The 22,299-nt window shown below is 37.5% G+C and overlaps 2 protein-coding genes across 2 annotated transcripts in view; one reads left to right on the plus strand and one right to left on the minus strand.

The window, feature by feature from the left end:
- Hook1 (hook microtubule tethering protein 1) overlaps positions 1-1,341 on the minus strand; it is a 60,023-nt gene extending 58,682 nt beyond the window's left edge. Inside the window, exon 1 of the mRNA XM_021160006.3 lies at positions 1,046-1,341. Coding sequence (XP_021015665.1) covers positions 1,046-1,108 — 63 coding nt within the window. The 5' untranslated portion in view covers positions 1,109-1,341. The remainder of the gene's footprint in view (positions 1-1,045) is intronic.
- Positions 1,342-17,978: 16,637 nt separating this feature from the next.
- LOC110287107 (RNA-binding protein 41) lies at positions 17,979-20,669 on the plus strand. Its single transcript, XM_021153784.3, is given in 2 exon segments — positions 17,979-19,719; positions 19,722-20,669. Coding segments are annotated over 2 exon segments (1,236 nt in total). The 5' UTR covers positions 17,979-19,343; the 3' UTR covers positions 20,582-20,669.
- The last annotated feature ends 1,630 nt before the right edge of the window (positions 20,670-22,299 follow it).

Raw genomic sequence — 22,299 nt, forward strand, 5'->3', positions numbered from 1 at the left:
AGAAACTCTTGAACTCCACCTGACCTCATAGGGAAGTCAGTGACATCATAAAGAACCCAGTTTACCATCTCAGTCAGATGATCAGAGCACAAAATTGCAGACCTGAACACACCCTATGATTAAACAATTGTTTTTAAACAAATGGGATCATTAAAGTAATACTGCCTTCTTTCCTAACAATCTTAAATACAATATCTAAACCTAAATAGTAATTTAAATAAACATGCAGGTCTACAGTGAGCTAAATGCTTTAACCAGAGATCCTAACTACTGGCATTCTACTTAAAACATGTTATTAAAGTCTAAAGTGCAAAAGTTACTACAAATTTCAAACACTCATAGAGATCTTCCCTATTTGTCCTTTTGGATTTGCTAGTATTAGTAGATGGCTAGTCAATCTTTTGGAGGATGTAATCCTCCTGATCCAGTCTACTTACATTCCAATCAGACTCTCTTCACAATTATACAACTGAGTTGAGCCATCAGCGCTATCAACACCCATTTGTAGGGCACCAAACACTATCCTAGCACGATAAAGGCTTAGAAATCACATCTGGATGGCAGTTCTGTCATATCTAGGAAATTCCAACAGGTTAGAAACCATTTGGCTCACCGGAATACTGGAAAAAACTGAGGACTGAGGCAATCTGCGCTTAAAAAAAAAAAAAATCCTGCACATGGATCAAGCGTAAACAAAACAAAACAAAACAAAAAAAGTCAATTCTTTTTTACTTTAAAAAAGGAAAGGTATTAAGATGGGAAGGGAGGAAGAGGGTTTTTCCCCCTCTTGAAAAAGAGCTCCCACGTCAAAGGTAACTTGGCCATCTCTCTCAGCTGTGTCTATACCAGCAGGGGTGCTGTGTGGGCCCAAAAGGACAGCAATCTGGGAACCGAGGCTGCCAGCGCCTCCTGGTCACCTATGCGAGGCGGAGCTCTCAGAGGCTCGGACGGAAAGGCTGCGGAGGAGGTGTACGTGGCAGCCGGAGGCTCCGTGCTCTGCTCGCCCCGCAGGTGGCCTCGCTGGCAAGCATGGAACTACACTCACCCAGATGATAAGGCTGTCACACAGCGGCAGCTCGGACTGTGGCAGCGGCTGCGGGTCCTCCATGGTCCGAGAACCTCGACGCCGCGCTCACAGCGACGGACGCGCCTCCGACCGGGCCCGCGTCAACGACCTCCGCGCCCGCCACTGGAGCTCGGCGGCCAGGCCTGGCGCCCGCGCCGCTCACGCGCGAAGCCTCACGGCGCAGACGTCGCGGCGCGACCGCCCCCTCGCCCACCGCGTCTGTCCCGCGCCGCGGCACCTGAGCCGGCCCCGCCCGCCGATCGCTCACCGCACGCTGAGTGACCTCTGCGAGCACCAGTCACAAAGAAGCTGGGCACCAGCGAGGCCGGCAGGGCGGGAGGAGCGGGAATAGGTCGCACAGGAGGGCTGCTGATTGGACGCGCTCCAGAGACTCTTGGCCAATCAAGGAGGGGTAAGCCCGGACCGCCAGGCGAAGGGGGTGTGGGTGGGCGGAGGTTTATGACCTGGCAGGTGCAATGAGGGCGGGGCTGGGGGTAGGAAGGAGAGCGCGCCTGCGCGAGCTAGAGTGGCCAAAGGTAGTGGAGGGCTCAGAGGCCAGCCCTCCATTTCTCCTGGTTAGCACTACTCTCAGCCTCCAGCCTCTTCTCATTCCTCACCACAGTGCTCAGGAATTGAAACCCCCAAAGCAAGAGGAACCACGTGACCAAGAAACGTGTTTCCTAAGGAAAAAACAGACCTCCATGCTGAGAAGCCCTCACAGAATCACAGGTTGTGGCTAATTTCATTTTAAATGGGGCAAAAGGGAAGGCCGTTTTTAGATAGCAAAATTAAATAGTGTTCAAAAAGCACAGGCTATGTCTGTGTACCCTACCTCCTCCTTTCTATGTTAAAAAATGATATGATGATGATGTGTCCACTGAGGATGTTGGTGGCATGGTCCATAAAATCTGGAAAGTGGCAATCTAACATGATGAATTGTGTTATTATTGGAAGGGGCTACAATATTATTCTAACTCTTGGTTCTCACCGCTTCACTCATTCGTTAATCCATCAGTTCATACTCTGTATTAAGAAGCAGCTGGTTCACTTAAATCTCTGTGACTTTTATATTTAGACGTTGAGCAAAACTGTTGGACAATAAATTATAAACCCCCTGTTATAAATCAGTTTCATTTTAAAAATACAGTGAGGGCACTTTTGATGCTACCTCAGAATTTTGGTAAAGTGTATTCTAGACACTATAAATAGTAATGAAACTTCATGAAAACTATAGGCTTAAAGAATTGAAGAGTAGGTATTGTCTCTCCCAACCACCCACCCCCCCCACCCCCCAGCGTTGCTCTCAATGTTATGGGTAGAGACCACAGCCTCTACATTTCTAAAAATCTCTCTGGCTAAAATATAAGCACATATTGTGAAAATAATGTAAGTTGAGAATTGTAAACTTTGCAATGTGAATTACTATAACCATACACACTTTAAAGCACGTTTATCACCGAGACCCACAGATAAGTGACCTACTAAAATTTCAATTATTTCCAATTTGAAAAGTTAGAAAATCACATTACTGAAAAACAGAAAAAAGAAAAAGACTAATTCTGACAAGTGTGAAATGAATATAAATCTAAAGCAAAAATTCAAGGGACGTTTGACATATTTATTGGGAAAGTTTAAAGATACATTTTTATTTTTATTCCTGTGTATCTGCAACATGTGTGCAGGTTCCCTTGAAGGCCAGAAGAGGACATCATATCCCTTGGAGCTGGACTTACAGGCAGCTTTGTGTAGCTTACCGTAGGGAGTAGGAACAGAACTCTGGTCCTTTGCAAGAATAGCAAGTCCCCTTAACTTTGAGCCATCTCTCCAACTCCAAGGAACTTTACATTAGCCATATTATCTAAACCCATAATTCCATTTTTGGAATAATTCCATACTTCAATTTGTAAAATCATCACAAATTCAGTCACAGAAATTACTGAAGTAACATATTGCAAATCAATTATAAGTATTGATTGATCAATTATATGTTCAACATTAATCAATGACAAGTAATAGCTAATTACTAGTCTAATAAGCAAGACTATTTATTATTAAAGAACCATATCTAATTAAAATAACAATGGAGAATATTTAGTAATAGAGAAAAGTTCTCATGAATAATTTATTATAACTAATTTATATTAAATATAATTTTAGATATAAAAAAATCAACCATAAGACCTCAACCTTATAATTATGTATATATTTAATATATACATATTAAGCTATTATGTTTACATGTGAAATTATTATGTTCTATGTGTTTTTATCTTTTTGTAGTTAGCATATAGTAATTTATGATGATACAACAACAGAAGATACAGCTAATACACCATGAGCTATTTATTTCGAGCTATCAATTTGGCATTAATTTTTTAAGTTAATATCTAAGTTTGTACAGTTAAATAAATCTAATTTTAAAACAATGATTACAGAAGTATAGATGGACATAATCTTGCTGAAAACAATGTAACATTTCAAAAGATGAAATTTTCAAAGCTATAGTTTCCATTTCAGAATGGATTCTAAGAAAATAATGAGATTACAGTGGTGCTTATCAACATTCTAAGTAGGCATTGATAAAATATTTATAAGAGGAATGATTAACATTGTATATCTTTCTATTAATATATTTTGAATTATCATTATTCAAAGAAAATATGATAATTGAATCTGAACATAAAACAAGGGCCTTATTACATACAAAAATCCCTATTTGTTCCTGTATTTCTTATGCATATATCCAGATGTGTGTGTGTGTGTGTGTGTGTGTGTGTGAGAGAGAGAGAGAGAGAGAGAGAGAGAGAGAGAGAGAGAGAATGAGAGAGAGAGAAAGGAAGAGAGAGACAGACGGGGGAAAAGAGAGACAGACAGGGAGAGACAGACAGAGAAAGAGGAGTGGGAAGAGAAAGTCTAAAAAAACGAGATCAAAATGTTAAGAGTGATGCTTTGGCATGTCCAAGTGCTAGAATAGTGGGTGAGTTTTAACATCCTTTTACTTGATGTAAACTTATTCTCAGAGAAAATATGTAAAGTTCAAAATTATTAGAAACTTTCTATGGTAGGCATTCAATTGTGAAGAACATACACATTCAGTTACATATCTATCCAGAGAGAGAACTATTTGAAACTCCACCTAAACTTCTGTGTGATGGAGACTTGACTCATTTTCTTATTGCCTGTGTGCTTTTCAGCAAGTTAGTTAATTTCATTATCCCAATTTTAGTGGCGGTGAACTAGGACAATGCCACTATGTTTCTACATTATTCTGGAATTTCTGATGGTGAGTTGGGGGGGCATATTTTTAATGCTGTTGGAATAAAATGGAACATTCATCAATTCAGAGGAAAAGCTGAAAAATCCAAAAGAGGGGAGAGTGGCTCATTAAATCTTAGTAGCAAAAAGAATGAGGGAATTGTTTTAGAACACTCCAGGTGTAATGAGATTAGTAAAATGGTTGCTCACTCTTTCAGGGAGTCATTATGTTCAAGATTCAGATTTTAGAGAAGTCATCTGTCTGATTGCTTAAATTGGAATATGTGCTCAAGCCTTTGCCAGAAAAGGATAGTATGCCTAGAGGAGCTAATCTATTGAGACTACCGTATCAAGGTAAATCAGAGACAGGGGACAGTAGAAGATGGGTGTGCACAAGACAAAACAGCTCTCATAAGCAGGCATAGTTGTGATAAGGCTCAAATACATGTTCAGTATTTGATAACAATCCCAGTTATCCATTCGTCCAGTCCATCCTTGAGATTTACCTGCAAACAATAGGACAGTCTTGAACTGAATTCATGTGCATATTAAGTGGTAACAGTCTAGAAGGACAGAGACAAACTTCCTTGCCAAGGATGTTTTCAATCAGGGTTGAATATCGACTTGGTGGCTGCAAACAGGGAATCAAATATGTGGGTTCCTTCCTTCGCTCTAGAGAGGAAGTAGTCCTCACTTATTCATACTGGTGGGATCTGTTGCCTGCTGGAAAGTCAGTACTCATTGGGGATCAAGAAAGGACGGGGGAATTGTGTAGAAAATGTTTCAGAGATATATCACCTATACAGCTTCCCTTTAACACATTTTAGCTCATTGCTTGCCATTGATATTGTCTGCAGTTTGTTGGACTGCCCAAAGGGAGTTCTAAGGTTTCCATGCAAATTTCAAGCCAAGTGCAAACTCCCAAGTGCTGGTAACAGCAGCTCTGCCACTGAAGGATGAGCATCTTCAGAGCAAGAGACTTAAAACTACCATGTATGGGGAAAGATTAATATCAAGGAACTTTGTTACAACTTCTTTTCTAAAATGAGGGGGAAAAGCATGTCAATTTTTCAAATATTTGAAAACAACAGGTAGATAGAGGCACATTTCATGTCTATATTTGCCTAATTGATTCATAAAATATGTCACCATTTTACAGTTGGTTAGGAGAAATAGTCCACGCTTCTTACTGGTGGCCTATTTTTATGCACAAAACTCCTTCTAATCCTGGTAAGCAGGTTTCAAAACAACGACCAAACAGTGGCACAAATAGTGGATAATCATTTAATCCGCAGATGCTTGTCTATAAAAAGCAAGAATAATCTAGATTTATATGTAGTATCACTAATCAAGCTATTGCCTATTTTTCCAAGACTTAAATTTAACAAAGAATATAGCTTAAATGAAACATAAGCAATAAAAACATGGTCACAATTCATATTAAGCAGGCTTAATAAAAACCCAAATTAAAAAAAAATCTGCCATTGCAGTGTTAGAAATACTTCTTATATTTTATTATATAAGAGAAAATTACATTTGATATGATTTTATGGCTAAAATGTGATATTCTAAACTCTCTGTGTAATTGAAAATAAAGTAAAACTTGCCTATCAATAGATATCTTGGCCCGTGAAGACATATGACATGCTTATTGATATAAGTTGAAAAAAAATACCCATAAGCCCACTTATGGCTAGTGAATATATGGTACTGTTTGACTGAGTTTTAAAGAGTTTCAATGTGAACTGAAAATAGTTTCCAACTGTCATGAAAGCAAAGCAAAACAACGAGAGAGAGAGAGAGAGAGAGAGAGAGAGAGAGAGAGAGAGAGAGAGAGAGAGAGAGAGAGAGGTAAAAGGACAAGAAGAGTAAAAAGAAAATGGAGGGAAACCTCAACAAGGCTTCGTCCAAACTACATTTCATTATACGAGGCATAGGCATACTGGCATGGTCCTGAAGCTATACAATAATACTCGTGAAAATATATGAGAATGAGTTGCTATACCATATTCTAAGTGCTTCGCAGATGCAAATTCACTTGTCCACTCCTATCAATTCAGCCATCTGACACGATATTTTTCACTTTTATTTACACACAAGCATGCTGGTGCTTAAGGAGGTCCCCATGTTCATAAGCTGGTTGTTTCCAACAAATCTCTCTTATATGTAAAGAGGGAGTTGAGAGCAGATTTTTACAGACTATTTTGTAAAATAAGCAGTCTGTATGATCCTTCATTGACCAAGTCTGCATCTACTTGTTTACAGACATGTTTCTTCAGGTAGCCCACGTTCTTTTCCTTCAACATTGTTTTGCAAGCAAAGCCATCTTGTCCAAATGGGTGAAATTAATTACTACTTGTTAAAGAATCTGCAGAATGAAAAGGATCAATAACTACAATGGTTGATTTGGGGACCTCCAGTGTATTAAGCTGTTGATAGTGCCTTGTTCCTTTTGGTTGGTGGCTTTCTCTGACCTTAACCTCAAAGATCTGCCTGAGTATTAAGATTAAAAGCATACCTCTTAAATTATTATGTTTTCATAGTTTTTCTTATAAACATAACATGATTTTTCTATAAAACAAAATTGGCCACTTTAAAGAACTGTCCTACTTCTGAAATTTTAATATTTATACATAAAATATTTTACTCATCTTAATTTCCATATTCTCAATGGATGCATAAACAGACATATACACTACGACTACGACTACTACCTACCACAACACACATACACAATTCAAAATCAACAATTATACTATTAACCTTTAAAACATTAGTATATATCTCCTAACAATCAGGTTTGTCCAGCATAAATGACTGTTTTCTCGCTTAGGAAATCTAACAGTGATGTAATATTATCATTTAATATGTACTCCTTAAGTTGGCTTAACTGTTCTCAATTCCTCACTTCTGCTTTTTTTCTTCCAAGTATACAAAATCAAGAGATCAAAGACCATGCAATATGTTTGCAATTGTGTGATTTTTACTTTCTTCTATTGCAGGTCAGTTGCTAAGTGTACATGGCTACAACATATTTGAAAGGGATTGCTAGGTTAGTCAGGGGGTTTCTTATCAGATTTGGCTCAACAGTTTGGGGGAAAGATTCCATTCTAAGCATATTAGAAGAAACAAGGTATTGGGTTGTCTGATTATTAGGGATATTAAACTTTATAATTTAATATAAAATTAATATTTTGGTGTTCTTTAGATTTCTCCATAGTCACAGAGCTTTTCACTGCAATAACTGAGGAACCTAAGACTCTGCAGTGCCTCGTTCTCCAAATATTCCCTCCTAGTGCCTTAAGCATCCATTGACAATTCCTGCAGAAAGCAGTATCACTTTGGTGGGTGTGAAAGAGTGTTTTTCTGTCTCTGTGATTCTTTCCTCATTTGTCCAAATGTAGAACAAGCTGATATGGACCTTTGAAAAAGAGCTTTCCCGATGGCCTAGTCGGCCATCAATGGAAAGAGAGGCCCATTGGACTTGCAAACTTTATATGCCCCAATATAGGGGAATGCCAGGGCCAAAAGAATGGGAATGGGTGGGTAGGGAAGTGGGGGGCGCTATGGGGGACTTTTGGGATAGCATTGGAAATGTAATTGAGGAAAATAGGTAATAAAAAAAAAAAAGAAAAAGAGCTTTCCCTTTTGACTTGTATTTACTTTAAATTTCTAGAAATATGCAAATCTATCCGTGCATTTAAATTGACCATCTCTATTATGTTGTAATCATAGGACACGTTCTGCTCATAGGAACTCTTGCTATCTCTTCACTTGCACATCTCTGTTAGCAGTGACGCTTTTATACTTTTTGAGACGGATTGCACAAGGAACTTTTCCTGGCCTTGTCCTGAAGTCAGCCATTTCTCCAAGGAGTCCAGTTTCTATGCTGTTGAGATTGGTACTAAGTAAGACTGGATTTCTCAATATCTACTTCATTACTATAATCCTATTACTTGGGATATGGATTTTAACCAGTGTTAAGATAGAGACATTCTTGTAAAAACTAAAATACTTAACATAGTAATTTATTCAAAGTTGTGGAAATACTTCTATGACTGCTGAATTTGTAGGAATAAGAAGCTGAAAGAATGAGAGTTCTGGATACCTGGCAAGAAAGAAGTAAGAGATTCCTTGGATGAAGAAATAAACCCATTAGCAATTTTTGACAAGTATCATCACCACAGAATTAAAATTGTAAAACAGCCTTATTTTTCACATGGAAAAATCCTCATATGCCTCTGTTTCTCTGTTATCACAGTAGTTATTGTTTGTTTATTTATTCTTGAGTGTGACTAGAATATTGTGATGTGTGTGGATGGAAGACAAAGTGCAACTCAAGAGAATCAGTTCTCTCCTTCTACCATGTGGGTCCCAGAGACTAAACTGAGGATGCCAGATTTGGCCCCAATCTCTATTACCCACTGAGGTAGCTCACCAGCCCCCTACATAATTTTAAGCCACCCACAGTGACAATGATAAGGCCAAATCAGTGAGTTTTGAGATCAGAAAACTCTGGTAATGCTGCTGTCTGTTCCACTTCAAACTTTTGTTATATAGAACTGCCGTCAAATGTTCTCCATACTGCTCTGGAATATATAGGAGGCAATTTTCTATTTCATTTATATTTAGTGTTGTTTTACTAAAGCACAAAAGTATCTCAAAATGGAGATTGTCTCAGTTGGATTATTCATCACAAGTAGGGTCTATTACCAGACGTTAGTGCAAAGAACAGGAAGGATTGTTGCAAGCTTGTCAGAAATAACAGCAGCAAGTTACTTGAGGGGTACTGAAATAGAAAGCTGTTTTTCTTTCTCTATTGTTATGACCCTGGTCAAGTCCCTGTGCTACTTTTCTTCTCAGTTTTCTTACGGTAAATGAAGGTAATACTAGTTTACCCACCTGAGGAAACCAGATTCCATAGTATCAGTAACCACATATTAAATATATTCTCTTAGTGAAGTGTCTTCTTTGACATTAGAAATATGGAGAAAGACAAAGGTAAATATCTGCTCTTCTTTTACTAACAGTATAATTACTTTGTAGAACTTTCACATAAAAGGTAATAAGTTTAAAGATATGTTTATTTTATGTGGATGAGTGTTATAACTGCATGTATATGTGCCCTCAGAAATCAGATCTCCAGAGACTATAGTTACAGATGGTTGTGAGCCATGTGGATGCTAGAAATTGTACCTAAGTCAATTGCAAAAGCAACAAGTGCTCTTAACTACAGAGACAACTCTCCAGCTCCTTAAAAAGCAAATATAGTAACATTATAAATATTACAGATACCTGCTTAAAACTACATGAAAGTATTAAAGACATGAGAACCTTTCAATGTCATCATAAGCTTCCCATTTGAAATAATGATGTGTAACTAACTGTATCTTATTCCTACCAATGTTTAATAAATAAAATGGAAAGGAATAAATGAATGGGCAAGGAAAATAGAGAACACAAAATGAAAATAGAATGGCCTACATATAAAAGTCAGAATTTCTGTGTTTATAGTTTTCAATTACTTCTCTAAATGATTTAATACACCAGAATTAGAAAATAATTATTAAGCTACACAGGGATATATACAAGCTATAAAATATGTTTGTGGAGATTACAATGTAAAGATATGGAGCATATGGAAGCAAACTTTTCATATTTCATTGAAATTAGGTTGGTTTAACTAAAATTAGATTGTTCATTTTCTGATTAAGTATTTATCAAACTCATTTTTAATCTATAAATGGACTTTAACTCAAAGACAGGTAAAAGGTGTATATATTATAGTTGTAGTCACTTATTCAACTAATTATACCTTCATACAGAGAAATATCATATTCTAAGTGAAGTGTGTAAGAAATTCTTCACATTAACCAAAGTTGATTCAGTATTTATATAACAAGGGTTGACAGTAAGTGGTGACTGTGAGTATAGAGTTGTTGAATGACAGTAGTTCTATAAAATGTATGATGAAGAAAAATGATTTGACATATAACAAATTATAGCATAAGAAAAAAGACAATTTGCTTAGATGTATATACTAGGACTTGTTATGGTTTGCTATTATACAAGGTTTAGAAAGGGGAATTTGTCCAGGACATACTTCAGAGCAATGTATTGAGCAAATCAGTTTTTGAAAAAACTCTCTCCGTGAATTTAGGAAATAGCTGACTTTGAGTCAATTCCCTGAAAACCCCAATTTCACAAGCAGAAGCAAAATGTAATTTTTCAGCTCCACCCTTTTTTTTGTCTTTTTTGAGACAGAGTAATGTCCAGCCCTGGGTGTCCTGGGACTCACTATATAGAGCAGGCTGGCCTTGAACTTACAGAGATCTGCCTTTTCCTCGTGGATATTGGGATTAAAGGGATGTACCACCATGACTCTAGTTTTGACACAAATATTTTGATGCAAACTTTTATTTTTTTTTGATGCAAACTTTTAAAAAGCATCTCTTATAGTCTAAAAAATGATAGAAAAATATATGACACACTATATCACTGATTTATTAATAAAATTAAATCAAAATGCAACCATGCTTGTATATATTTTAGATCCTGGCAGAGGATGGTGGATCTCTGTGAATTCAAGGCCAGCCTGGTCTATATAGTGAGTTCCAGGTCTACATAGTGAAATTCTGTCAAAGCAAAACAAAACAAAAACAACCACCACACCAACAACAGCAACAACCAAATCCACAGTCTAAAAGTGGATTATACATTTTGTCAACAATGGCTAAAAAGCAAACAACAACAACAAAAACTAAACAGCAGACTGCAACATGTCATATCAAATTTCATCTTGAAAAAACAAAAAGCTTATTTTGTGAGCATATTTTTCTGGAAATGAATTAAGTTTAGCAAGTCTAGATTCATTAGAATTGCATTCAAGCAAACTATTTGTGATTTGAAGAAATATAGGTGAATCACAAAAAATAGATTGCTTTAAATTTTAAAATGTTAATTGTAGCCCCCAGTTTATAACTAGGAAAATAACTTAAACTGTAGAGGTAAAGAAAAATGAATAAAAAATGGTAGATTAGAAAATGTATTTAACAAAATATAAGGCAGGAATAGATGATGTCAGAAACAGAAAGATGTGATATAGAGGGGGAAAATAGCAAACATGTAGAAAGCCCACCTTATCACGCTGTAAATATAACAGTGAAAATCTCTAATAAAGTAAGAAACATTGGCAGAATGCATTAAAGATCACATTCTGCCCACTTGTTGCTATGAGAGATTTATTTTAATTCAAAGGCAAAATAAATTGAAATTTAAAAGATGAGATGATATTTTATTTACACATTAACAAAAAGATGGGTGGAGTTAAAAAAGACAATATCATAAGCAATGTGAAAGCAATGTTAGACATGCAAGTCCAGGCACAGACACAGGCATAGACACAGACAGACACAGACATAGAGAAGGAGGCATAAAAAAGGGGGTAGGGAGGTAGAGACCCAAATTGGAAGTAGCAAAACTGCTTCTGATCACAGATGATGGTATTTAGCTTGTCTTAGTTCTACCGATGTGTGTTTGTATTTCATATATATATACATATATATATATATGTATATATATATATGTATATATATATATATACACACACACATTTCATTACTAATAAGCTAAGAAAAGACATCAGCAAAATTGCCAGGGTAACATCAGAAAAGAAAATGCATTCTATATCTATATACTGACTGAAACTACCTGAAAAAAATAAAGTAATAACATTTGAAATAGCACAATAAAGTACTTAATGCATTTAACTAAAATGATATAATATCACCACATATTTTTTAAATGCACTGCTGAAATAAAGACACGCAGGAAAGCATACAAGCATCAAGTGTTCATGAGTTGAAATAGCATTCAGATAACAAAACTCTCCAAATTGATCCAAGGATCAGTTAAGGCAAACACATCAATAATGCAAATGTTCTTGAATAAATGTACAAGTTGATTCTCAAATTTGTACTTAATTTTAAGAAATAATGGATTTCCAAAATCCTAAAAAAAAAAAACTGTAGGCTTAATATTTCTTAAAAAAGAAAGCAGAATCACAGAAAAATAGAGGCGTAATGAAAGACCCTAGTGGGGAGACCCCCACTTGAGTCCCGAGAGGGTGCACACCCAAGGAATCACGAGAGCACGTCTTGATGCAAACACACGAGGCAGTTTAATGAATGGAGCTCCAGACTGACACGTATCTCACGCAGGAGACAAGGAAGTCGACCCTAAGGCTCAAAAGTTAAGGGTTTATATAGGAAAGGAGTAGGGGGGATAGAGGAAATCGGTGCAGTTACACACAAGTGGGCAGTTTAAACATCAGCAAGCAGTATGTGACAGTAACTCTAAAGGGAGGGTGTCTATCTTTGTTTGCAGAGCATCTGGCTAAATTCAAACTATATCAGCAGGTGGCCCATTACTCATCTGAGCTTGTCCGGAGATTGTCCTTGTGGGCCTTTCTTATCTCAATTGCTAGTTGGTTCCTGGGATGACTTTACAGCCTTTGTGTTGGCCCGACTCTCTTATCTTTATGGCTTTAAGTCTGTAAACCTTCTGACTAGGGCCTTGAATAAATCTTCTGGCTAGGACTTTGAAGCCTTGAATTTAGTTTTCTTTCTTTCAATACATATCAAAGAAATATAGTGGAAAGTGTAGAAACAGACTCGTGCATCTATGGTCAGGATGTCTAGTGAGGATGCTGAGACCCATCCCTTGGAGAAAGGAACAGTCTTTGCATCAAATGTTGCTGGGGACAGCTGGATATCTAAAAGCAAATGAATGAGTTTGGATTCCTATCTCACACTATATGCAAAACTTGATCCACACTGGATGAAAACTCTAAATGTGTTAAAAATACATTTTTCTGTTGAAACTTATGACTTACTATTCATGACCTTGAACTAAGAAGTGATTTTCTAAATATGATACCAAAACAGAAAACAGCAATAACAAAAGAAAAAATAACTTTTGACTTCAGAGTCCATCAAAATTGGAGACTGCGCTTAACAGCACTGGCTCCCTGCTCTTCCAGACGACCTGAGGTTGATTCCCAGCACCCACATGGTGGATCACAGCCATCTGTAACTTCAATTACAGGGCATCTGAGGCCTTCTAGACTCTATGTGCTTCTAGACCCCTAGAGCTGTAGTTACAGGTGGTTATGAGTGGTCCAATGTCAGAAAGAACATCAAACTTCCCTGCTGGCCTCATTTCCAGCCCCACTGCTCCCATTGCCCTGAGCGCCTGCCTGAGGGGCAGAAATGGCTGTGGCAGGACATAGGGAGGGGAATAATATTTGGCTGGAGGAGCTCGTGCAGCGTGGGCTGCAACCCAGAGCATCTGGCTTCCAGAGCATGCTCCCACCCCTCCCTTTTTGGGCAGCAGCAGAGGCAGCTCCACAGTAGAGCCAAAGACTCGCTAGCTCTGGCACAGGTAAGTGAAGGTTAGGATTCCTGGTTTCCATGCAGGTGGCCCCAAATTTATTTAAACTAACATATACCACACAAGTTAGAATTTATATACATTGAAACATGTATGTAAAGTGTATATTTTATTCATGTCATCAGAAGATGACCCATTCTTGATGACTACATGCATGTTCGCACATACATGTGTATATATAAATTACCCACATTAAGTATAAATTATAGATTAAATATTAACTATATACTTTAAATGAAAATTATATACATTTAATTGTATTATATATCTTAATATATACAATAAATATAAATCATACATTAAATATATACTTTAAGTATAAAGTATATATTTTAAAATATGAATTGGATGGGTTAAACCTATAAAATATGAGTTAATATCTATATAAAATACATAATTTCCTATGTCCTCAAGGACAGGGAATTATGGAGCAAGCCCATGGAGCTCTAAAAAATCAGTTACAAAAAATAAAAAAGGGAAAGTTGTATACTCCTTCACTTTTATTTTAAAATTTTTGACCTTGTATGCCAAGGGACTCTTTGCTGCTAAGCATCTATGGCATTCTATACAACTCAGCATAAGTATGCCGAGGGTAAATGGAAGGATTCTGGCAGATGTCATGATCCTGATCTGGTTTTAATATGGGAAAGAAGGCATGTTTGTGTTTTTTCTACAGGATGCTGAAGCAATGTGGTGATTGCCAGAGCGATTGGTGAGACATGCTGAGCTGGGACAAAGAATGATGCTGACAGTGATCTTGCTGAGTAATAACAAGGAAGCTGTACTGGTCATATGTTCCTAACCCACCTTTGCTACATCCATCTGTGTGGTCACAGCCAGGAGTACTTGTGACCTCTCATACTCAGCTGTCAGGATTTCCTTGGTCTGAGAGTAAAAAGTTTTTCAAATTAGTGATTACACTGCTGTGTATCAGACTACCCATATGTTTTACTTGAAATAGCACCAATGCTGGATGTGTTTCTGTGGACTCTCAGATTTGGACAAATATCTCTAAGACTGTAGTGCAAAGAATTAAGATGGGAGTGCCTATATCTCAGACTTGACAAGCTGCCTTATTTTTAGATCTCATGGGACAGAGAACACAGAGACTGTGGAACCTGCCTTCAAAAAAATCAATAAAATAGAGAAGTTGTTATAATTACCCTCCCCTTTTCTTTAATGTGACTAGTTATTCCTACTCAATCAGAGACTGGTCTGGAAATCCAATATGGACAAAAGGAAATGACCGTGGGCGTTTGGAGGACTGATTCTGGACATTTTCAGAGACATATTTGAAAATTGGCAGCTGCCTTGAATGAGGTTGTGTTTGCTGTGGACAAAAATGGAACAGGTTCTGGGGTTATAGTAAATGTAACATCCTGCATTACCCCACCTGATCTTTTACTAATTGGGAATGTTACCTTTGTTATGGGCTCTGATAAGGAGTTCAATGTTTCTTGTTTTAATTGGTTTTTGTCCAATTGTGTTTCTGTACTGTGTAATGGTCAATCTGTAATGGAAGTACAACAATCAGCTTTTATTATGATTCCAGTAAATTTGTCTGAACCCAGGTATTCTGAAAAAGGCTTAAAAATATTGGAAGCATTGCATCACACTCTGGCAAGGAGCAAACGTATCCTTGGGCAGATAATTGCTGGTGTTGTTGCTCTCATAACTTTTATAGTCAGTGCTACCACTTCTGCATGCAGTAGAGCCTTGGACAACAGTTATATAGATTGCATTTGTGGGTGACTGCTTTTCATTTGGCCTTGGTGTGCATAATTATTCTATTGTATCTGACTTTCTTCTTTCTCCTTCTGCTCTGGTGAATTCTGTGAAACTAGATGTTCCTTGATGTAATGATTCTTAAACAATTAAAAATTGAGGAATGGGGCACAGCACAACACAGTCCTAATGGCCCAAGTGCATGCTGTGTGTTCTCATCTTGGAAACAATGTTATAACTTCACAATGGTAGTTCCAGATTAATGCTTGACTTGAAAAGAAAGTTTGAAGAAATTATTAGAAAATTAAATAGAGCCAACATTGGAAACCCAAGAAAGAAAGAAAAAAAACTATTGAAGTTATGAAATAAGTTTTACACAACATTTGAGCGTGATTCCTGGATAAGTAAGTATAGAATATGTAAAATCTTATATAACACTGGGACTCTTAGGAGTGTCACTGTGTGCAATGTGCAAAAGCAGAAAGCTAACAGAACTATTGAGTTAAGGGTTAACTTGATTCTTTCTGGCCAATGCCTGGCAGCTTTGCCCATGTCATTTATCATTAGAGCTTCATAAGAAAATGCAAGTAGCTGGCCTCAGAGCTCTGAGGTGTAAGAAGTCAAAGTTAAAGTTTAAATAATGATAAGTTTGCAATTATTATTTAAATAATGATAAGTTTGGCTATAGGCCTGGAAATAGGGAACCTTGAAACTTTGGAGAACAATTGCAATTCTTGATTCTTTGTGAGATGTAGTTATTATTTTGAATTTGATTTGGCAGTGATTGTACAATGTCTTTTTCTACCTGATTTTGGAGTAGTAATAAAAGACTGTAGGGCAAGAGAAAGGCGAGAGAGCAAGTAGAGACATGTTGAGTGCAGGTGAGTAGTTTGTTGTGTGTGGCTAGCCCTGGGGCTAATTATATTTGATGTTAATTCCATTCTCCTGTGTGTGGTTTCCAACAAGGAATGAGTCAGCACTCAAGTGATTTCCTGTAAACCTGTTTCCCACCTTAATTTGTAAAATAAAGGAGAGCTGATGATTGGGCAGATAAAAGGGAAGATAGAGCAGAAGGTTGGGAGAGAGAAGTAGAAAATGGAAGACAGAGAGGACACAGAGGAGGAGGAAGGAGGAGAAAAGTGGAGCAGAAGCACATGGCCTGGAGAAGCTGCATGTTCTAAGGGGGTCTCATAAGCTGAGGAAGATGGTAGTGTAGCGGTAGATCTGCCCAAGCTAGGCACACAGCATGTAATCATATTAACTGTGCTGTGTTTTCATTGCCAGGGCATATTTGGGAGGAGATTTACCTCAACAGAGGTGAATGTGGAGAGTGAGTTAAGAGTAAGAGAGAGAGCTTGAAAAGAGTATGTGAAAAGTGAGTGAGGAATGTGAAGAGAGAATGTGAGGAGTATGTGTGTGTGAGTGAAAGGAGAGTGAATGTGGGGTGTGTGTGAGAGACAGTGAAAGAACACACAAAGGTGTATGTGATCATGAGAGTTCAAGAAAAGTGCATAGGAGAAAAGCAGAGAGCACAAGAGAATGCGAGTATGTACAGCCTCAAGCTGCTAGGGAATGAGTAAGAAAGAAAGCAGAGAATGAGAGAGAAGAGAGAGAAACTTTAAGCCTTGAAAAATTGCCTGTCAGCTTGTATCAAAAAAAAAGGTAGTTTGTGTATAATTATTATGCACCTTCCAGACATTCCTGCTTTCTGTTGATAACTCTGATCCTGTATCGAGGTTGTACCCTGTCATATAATGAAAGTCAGCATAATTGGATCAAAGTAGAAAGGCACCCTAAGGTATATGGCATAATACTAAAACTTCTTTAGATTTATTAGCCATATATAAGAAAGCTGTAAGCTTAAGAAATGCAAACCCTTGTCCTTTGACACTCCTAGCATTGCAAATGATATTCTGAAAAAGTTACATGACATGGTCCTTCATGGTCCTACTTTACTTCTCACTTATTGGGCATAGCAGGACTTGGCTTTTTGATCCTCTTTATGGTGTGTCTATTACCTGATTCCTTGAGAGGAATCATTAGAGATTCCGATGTCAAAGCAGAGTTACATAAATTCAAGCTCCAACATATTCCCTAGCAAATGTTGGTAGTCAATGGTGGGTAAGATCATCTTGAAAACCTTCTCAACCTAAGCAGGCCATTAATACAATATTATTTACATGCAAATGATGGGTAAGAGCTGTGTTTTCAGATGACTAAGATACCTACAATTTTCTGTTCTGTGATTGATAAAGTGTGCAGCTCTTATACATAAAAAAGAACAGTAAGATTCTCTCAGAGGTGGATCGACCTACAGCAGGGCATGAATGCTACGATCCATGTATGAATGACAGGTAAGATCCATACTTCTTGAGAGGGTGCCTAAGGCAGGCATAGTCTTTCTGTACCAATAGCTGAGATAGCTTTGGCTTGTATAGATAAAAAGGGGGGGGGGGGCATATGGGAAGCACATCCAGAGTTAACTTTGGCTGACTTCTTCTGATTTATCATGAATGAGTCTGGTAACATCTGTCTTAGTTTTTTAGTTTAGACATGAGTTATATCCTGCCAAGTTCCTCCACTTACAAATACATCCTTGAGAGACTATCCAAACCTGAAGGAAATGGGCTTAGTAAAACATAGATACAGTATACAATAAATCCTATTATTGTTTATTACTTAAATAAGTTAGTGTTTTACTTCCTGCTCATGCTTTCTGTTGCTTGCCTTTAAAAGACACTGAGAAAATACACTCGCTGATGGCATGGTATTGACCAGCAGCCCCCCCGTATCTGTCTCTTGCATCTTCTTTCTACCTTTCCCATAATCATCCTCACTCTCCCCATTACAGTTTTCATATTGACTGAGCGGCTGGCTCTGGGAATCCTTTTCAAAAAAGAATATCAAGGCTTGTATTAGTAAAGGCTGTAGAGAAATACAGACTCATCATGTGATTGTCAAATATTGTAGTCACAAGAAGACAGCTAGTTGCCTCATGGGAGGCAACATGAAAATTGTAATGGGGAGAGTGAGGATGATTATGGGAAAGGCAGAAAGAAGATGCAAGAGACAGATACGGGAGGCTGTCTCACACTCACACACACACACACCTTATAGGCTGTGGTCCATGTAGTCCAATAATCACTATATTCAAAAGGAAAGGCCAAGAATCCTGTTGTTTTTCTGTACACAAGACTAGATGTGTCAGCAGTATACAGCTGATGCTGTAGTTCCAGCGTCGTCCTATAGAGCTGCCAGTTTTCAGTCTACATCAGAATTCCAATGAAGTGGATTCTAACTCTACAGAAGGAATGCATCAGGATAGATGAGCTTGCCAGTGAGTATGAGAAGAAGCAGACAAAAAGCATAAGCTCACTTCTTCCATGTCCTTTCTGATATGACAAGATGTAGGGTGTCTTCCACCTCAAAGAAACCAAGAAAAATTCCTCACAGATGTGCCCACCTGCTTGGGTTTTAGTTAATTCCAGATGTAGACAAGTTGACAACCAAAAGTAGACATCACAACTATAGAATTAGATATCTAGAATTAGATAATGGCAATGGATACAAAGTTTCATGACTGTAACATATACTACTAGATTGCTCACTTTAAAATAACCAAATGGATGAAATAACATCATGGGCATTTTAACTTTAAAAGATACAAAAACACATAACAGATGTTAACTCCTTTTATTTAATGTCCAACCGTTTCATACATTGCCATTTTTCTTCATTAATACAAGTTGAACATTTATCCATAAATAGGTAATGCCTGAATTGAAAAGACTTTCCGTTTAAGCATTAAAAAAGACTCTCTCAGTTAGTGATAGGGGCCTGCGGAAACATGAAGAGGGTAAATAGCTGTGTGAAGGATGAAGAACATGTCCTGGAGGAACTGGAAACAGAAGGTGAGAGGCAGCTGAAGAGCCTCCTTCAACATCAACTCGATACCTCTGTCTCCATTGAAGAATGTATCTCTAAGAAAAAGAGCTTTGCGCCTGGGACTATGTACAAGGCCTTTGGGAAGGAAGCAGCTGGGACAATGACTTTGTCCCAGTTCCAGACACTACATGAAAAAGACCAGGAAACTGCTTCTCTCAGGGAATTAGGGCTCACTGAAACTGAAATATTGATCTGGAAAAGCCATGTTTCTGGTGAAAAGAGGACAAGGCTGAGGGCCACTCCCGAAGCAATACAGAAACGGCTTGAAGATATTAAAGAATCTCAGAGCGCCAGCGCATCCTTTGCCTGCCACAGAGGTTTTCAAAGAGCAAACAGCTGACCCGAAGAGAAATGGAAATTGAGAAGTCTTTATTTCAGGGAACTGATGGTCACTCCTTCCTTAAGGCTCTTTATTACCAAGATGAACCCCCAAAGAAGAACAAAGGTGATCCCATGAACAACCTGGAACATTTTTACCACGAGACTATAATGAAAAAACGTCTTGAAGAGTTCCAACTTTTGAGAGGTGAACCCTTTGCTTCCCACTCACTGGTTTCAGCTGCATCAGTGAGTGGGAGTGGCACAGCTGAGAACCCATCACTCCTCCAGGACAAGGGAAAACAGGCAGCACAGGGTAAAGGCCCCAGTCTCCATGTGGCAAAGGTTATTGATTTTCCAACTGAGCAATATTGGACTGGGCCTAAGACGCTGAAGCAACCAATAGAATCTATCCCAGAAGATGAGATCCAGAGAAATCGTTTGTCAGAGGAGGAGATCCGAAACATTCCTATGTTTTCTTCATATAATCCAGGGGAACCAAACAAGGTGCTATATCTGAAGAACCTTAGTCCTCGGGTGAAAGAAAGAGACCTTACCTCATTATTCGCTCGATTCCAGGAGATAAAAGGACCACCCATTCAGTTCCGAATGATGAATGGACGCATGAGGGGACAAGCTTTCATCACCTTTCCCAATAAAGACATAGCATGGCAAGCACTGCACCAAATTAATGGATATAAACTCTATGGGAAAATATTGGTGATAGAGTTTGCAAAGAGCAAAAAGCTACAGTCAGCTGTTCAGCATGCTTCCCTTATAACATCTGCTACAGATGGCAGAACAGAAATCAATGGTAGTTAGAAATTCATATCTACACACATATATTTGGATATATGTATGTATGTATGTATGTATGTAAATGCATATTCAGATGATTTTCCTTTTCTCATTTCTTAGATCAAGAATATGTAAATTCATAAAAATTTGTTGATAATTGAAGAGGAAATATAAGAAAGAAATTAGGACAATGACTCTCAGCATTTGGAGAGAATTGATAAAAAGTATTTTCTCTTTTTTTAAGATATATTTATTTATTTTATGTATATGAGTACACTGTAGGTGTCTTCAGACACACCAGAAGATGGCATTGGATCCCAGTATAGATGGTTGTGAACCACCATGTGATTGTTGGGAATTGAACTCAGGACCTCCGGAAGAGCAGTCAGTGCTCTTAACCTCTGAGTCATTTCTCCACCCTAAAAAGTATTTTCTATAATTAAATACTGTATAGTATTGAAAAAGATTGTATAAAATTGACAATATCCTGGGTGTTAAAGATAATAATGGAACACTATATATGGCAGAAAATACCTTGAGTGTTAAGACCATGTGAAAACCTTTAATTCTCAGGATATATTACATAGGACTGTTCCTAAAGATTCTAAAAATTCTTTAATAATTTTGTAGTCTTCAGTGTTTAGTCCTAGAGATAAGACTTTTTCTAGGACTGTTTCCTGTATACGAAGTTTTAAAACTAACCCAGTGTTAAAATATTTCCTTACTGAACTCAAACTGTGTTTTGTCAGAACCTTCAACAGTTTCAGTAGGTAGATTCATAAGTTTATTAACTTATTTAATGATTGCTTTCACACTAAGTTTTCAGAGTCCTCAAAACCATATTTATTATTATGACATCTTTTAAACCAAAATATTGGTAATCTATGGTACTATTGCATTCAAAACAATATACATTCTTCATGGAGTATCTGTCTAATATATGAACTTTCAAGACAAATGAATTAGAATCTATATTAAAGGGACAAGGAAAGAAAGTTCTTTAGAGGAAAGGCAGCCTGCCTCAACTCTCCTAGTGATTCCTTTATAGTTGTTGAAGAAGAAGAAGAAGAAGAAGAAGAAGAAGAAGAAGAAGAAGAAGAAGAAGAAGAAGAAGAAGAAGAAGAAGAAGAAGAAAGAAGAAGAAAGAAGAAGAAGCAGCTAAATGGTTTAGATGGTAGAACCAGCTTTGGAGTCAGACCTGTGACCCTCAAAGTCACCCATGTTTACCACCCTGAGCTTAGAAAGTCTCTTACTCTGAGCCTCATTTATCTCATCTATAAAAAGTAACGTTGCTTCAGACCTCCCTGAGTAAGGGTTAAATGAGATTATATTATCCAAGGTATATTATATTATATTATTATATTATATTATACTATATTATAACGGGGAAAAATGAAGGAACTGTAGGGTACTCCACTAAGTACATCAAACAACATATAATAAGAATTTCATTCAAAGGTGAGAAAGAAGCATAAAAATTCTCCAAATGGTCGAGTGAAATGGCTCAGTGAGTAAAGGCATTTGCCACCAAACAGGAAGACCTGAGTTCAAACCCTAGGACCTGCCAATAATAGGACAAAAAGGCTGGGAAATAATGCTATAGTTTCTTTAAAAATCCTGTAAATCCATAGGAACAAATAAAACAAAAGGGAAATAAGGTGGCTAAATTTTACTAGGCTGTAAACCTAATTCTGCTTCCTAGAAGTAACAGAATCATATTGGTAATTGTACTGTTCTGTTAG

Source organism: Mus caroli, unplaced genomic scaffold, assembly GCF_978045245.1.
Source record: "Mus caroli unplaced genomic scaffold, Mus_caroli_1 scaffold_6, whole genome shotgun sequence".
NCBI classification, from domain to species: domain Eukaryota; kingdom Metazoa; phylum Chordata; class Mammalia; order Rodentia; family Muridae; genus Mus; species Mus caroli.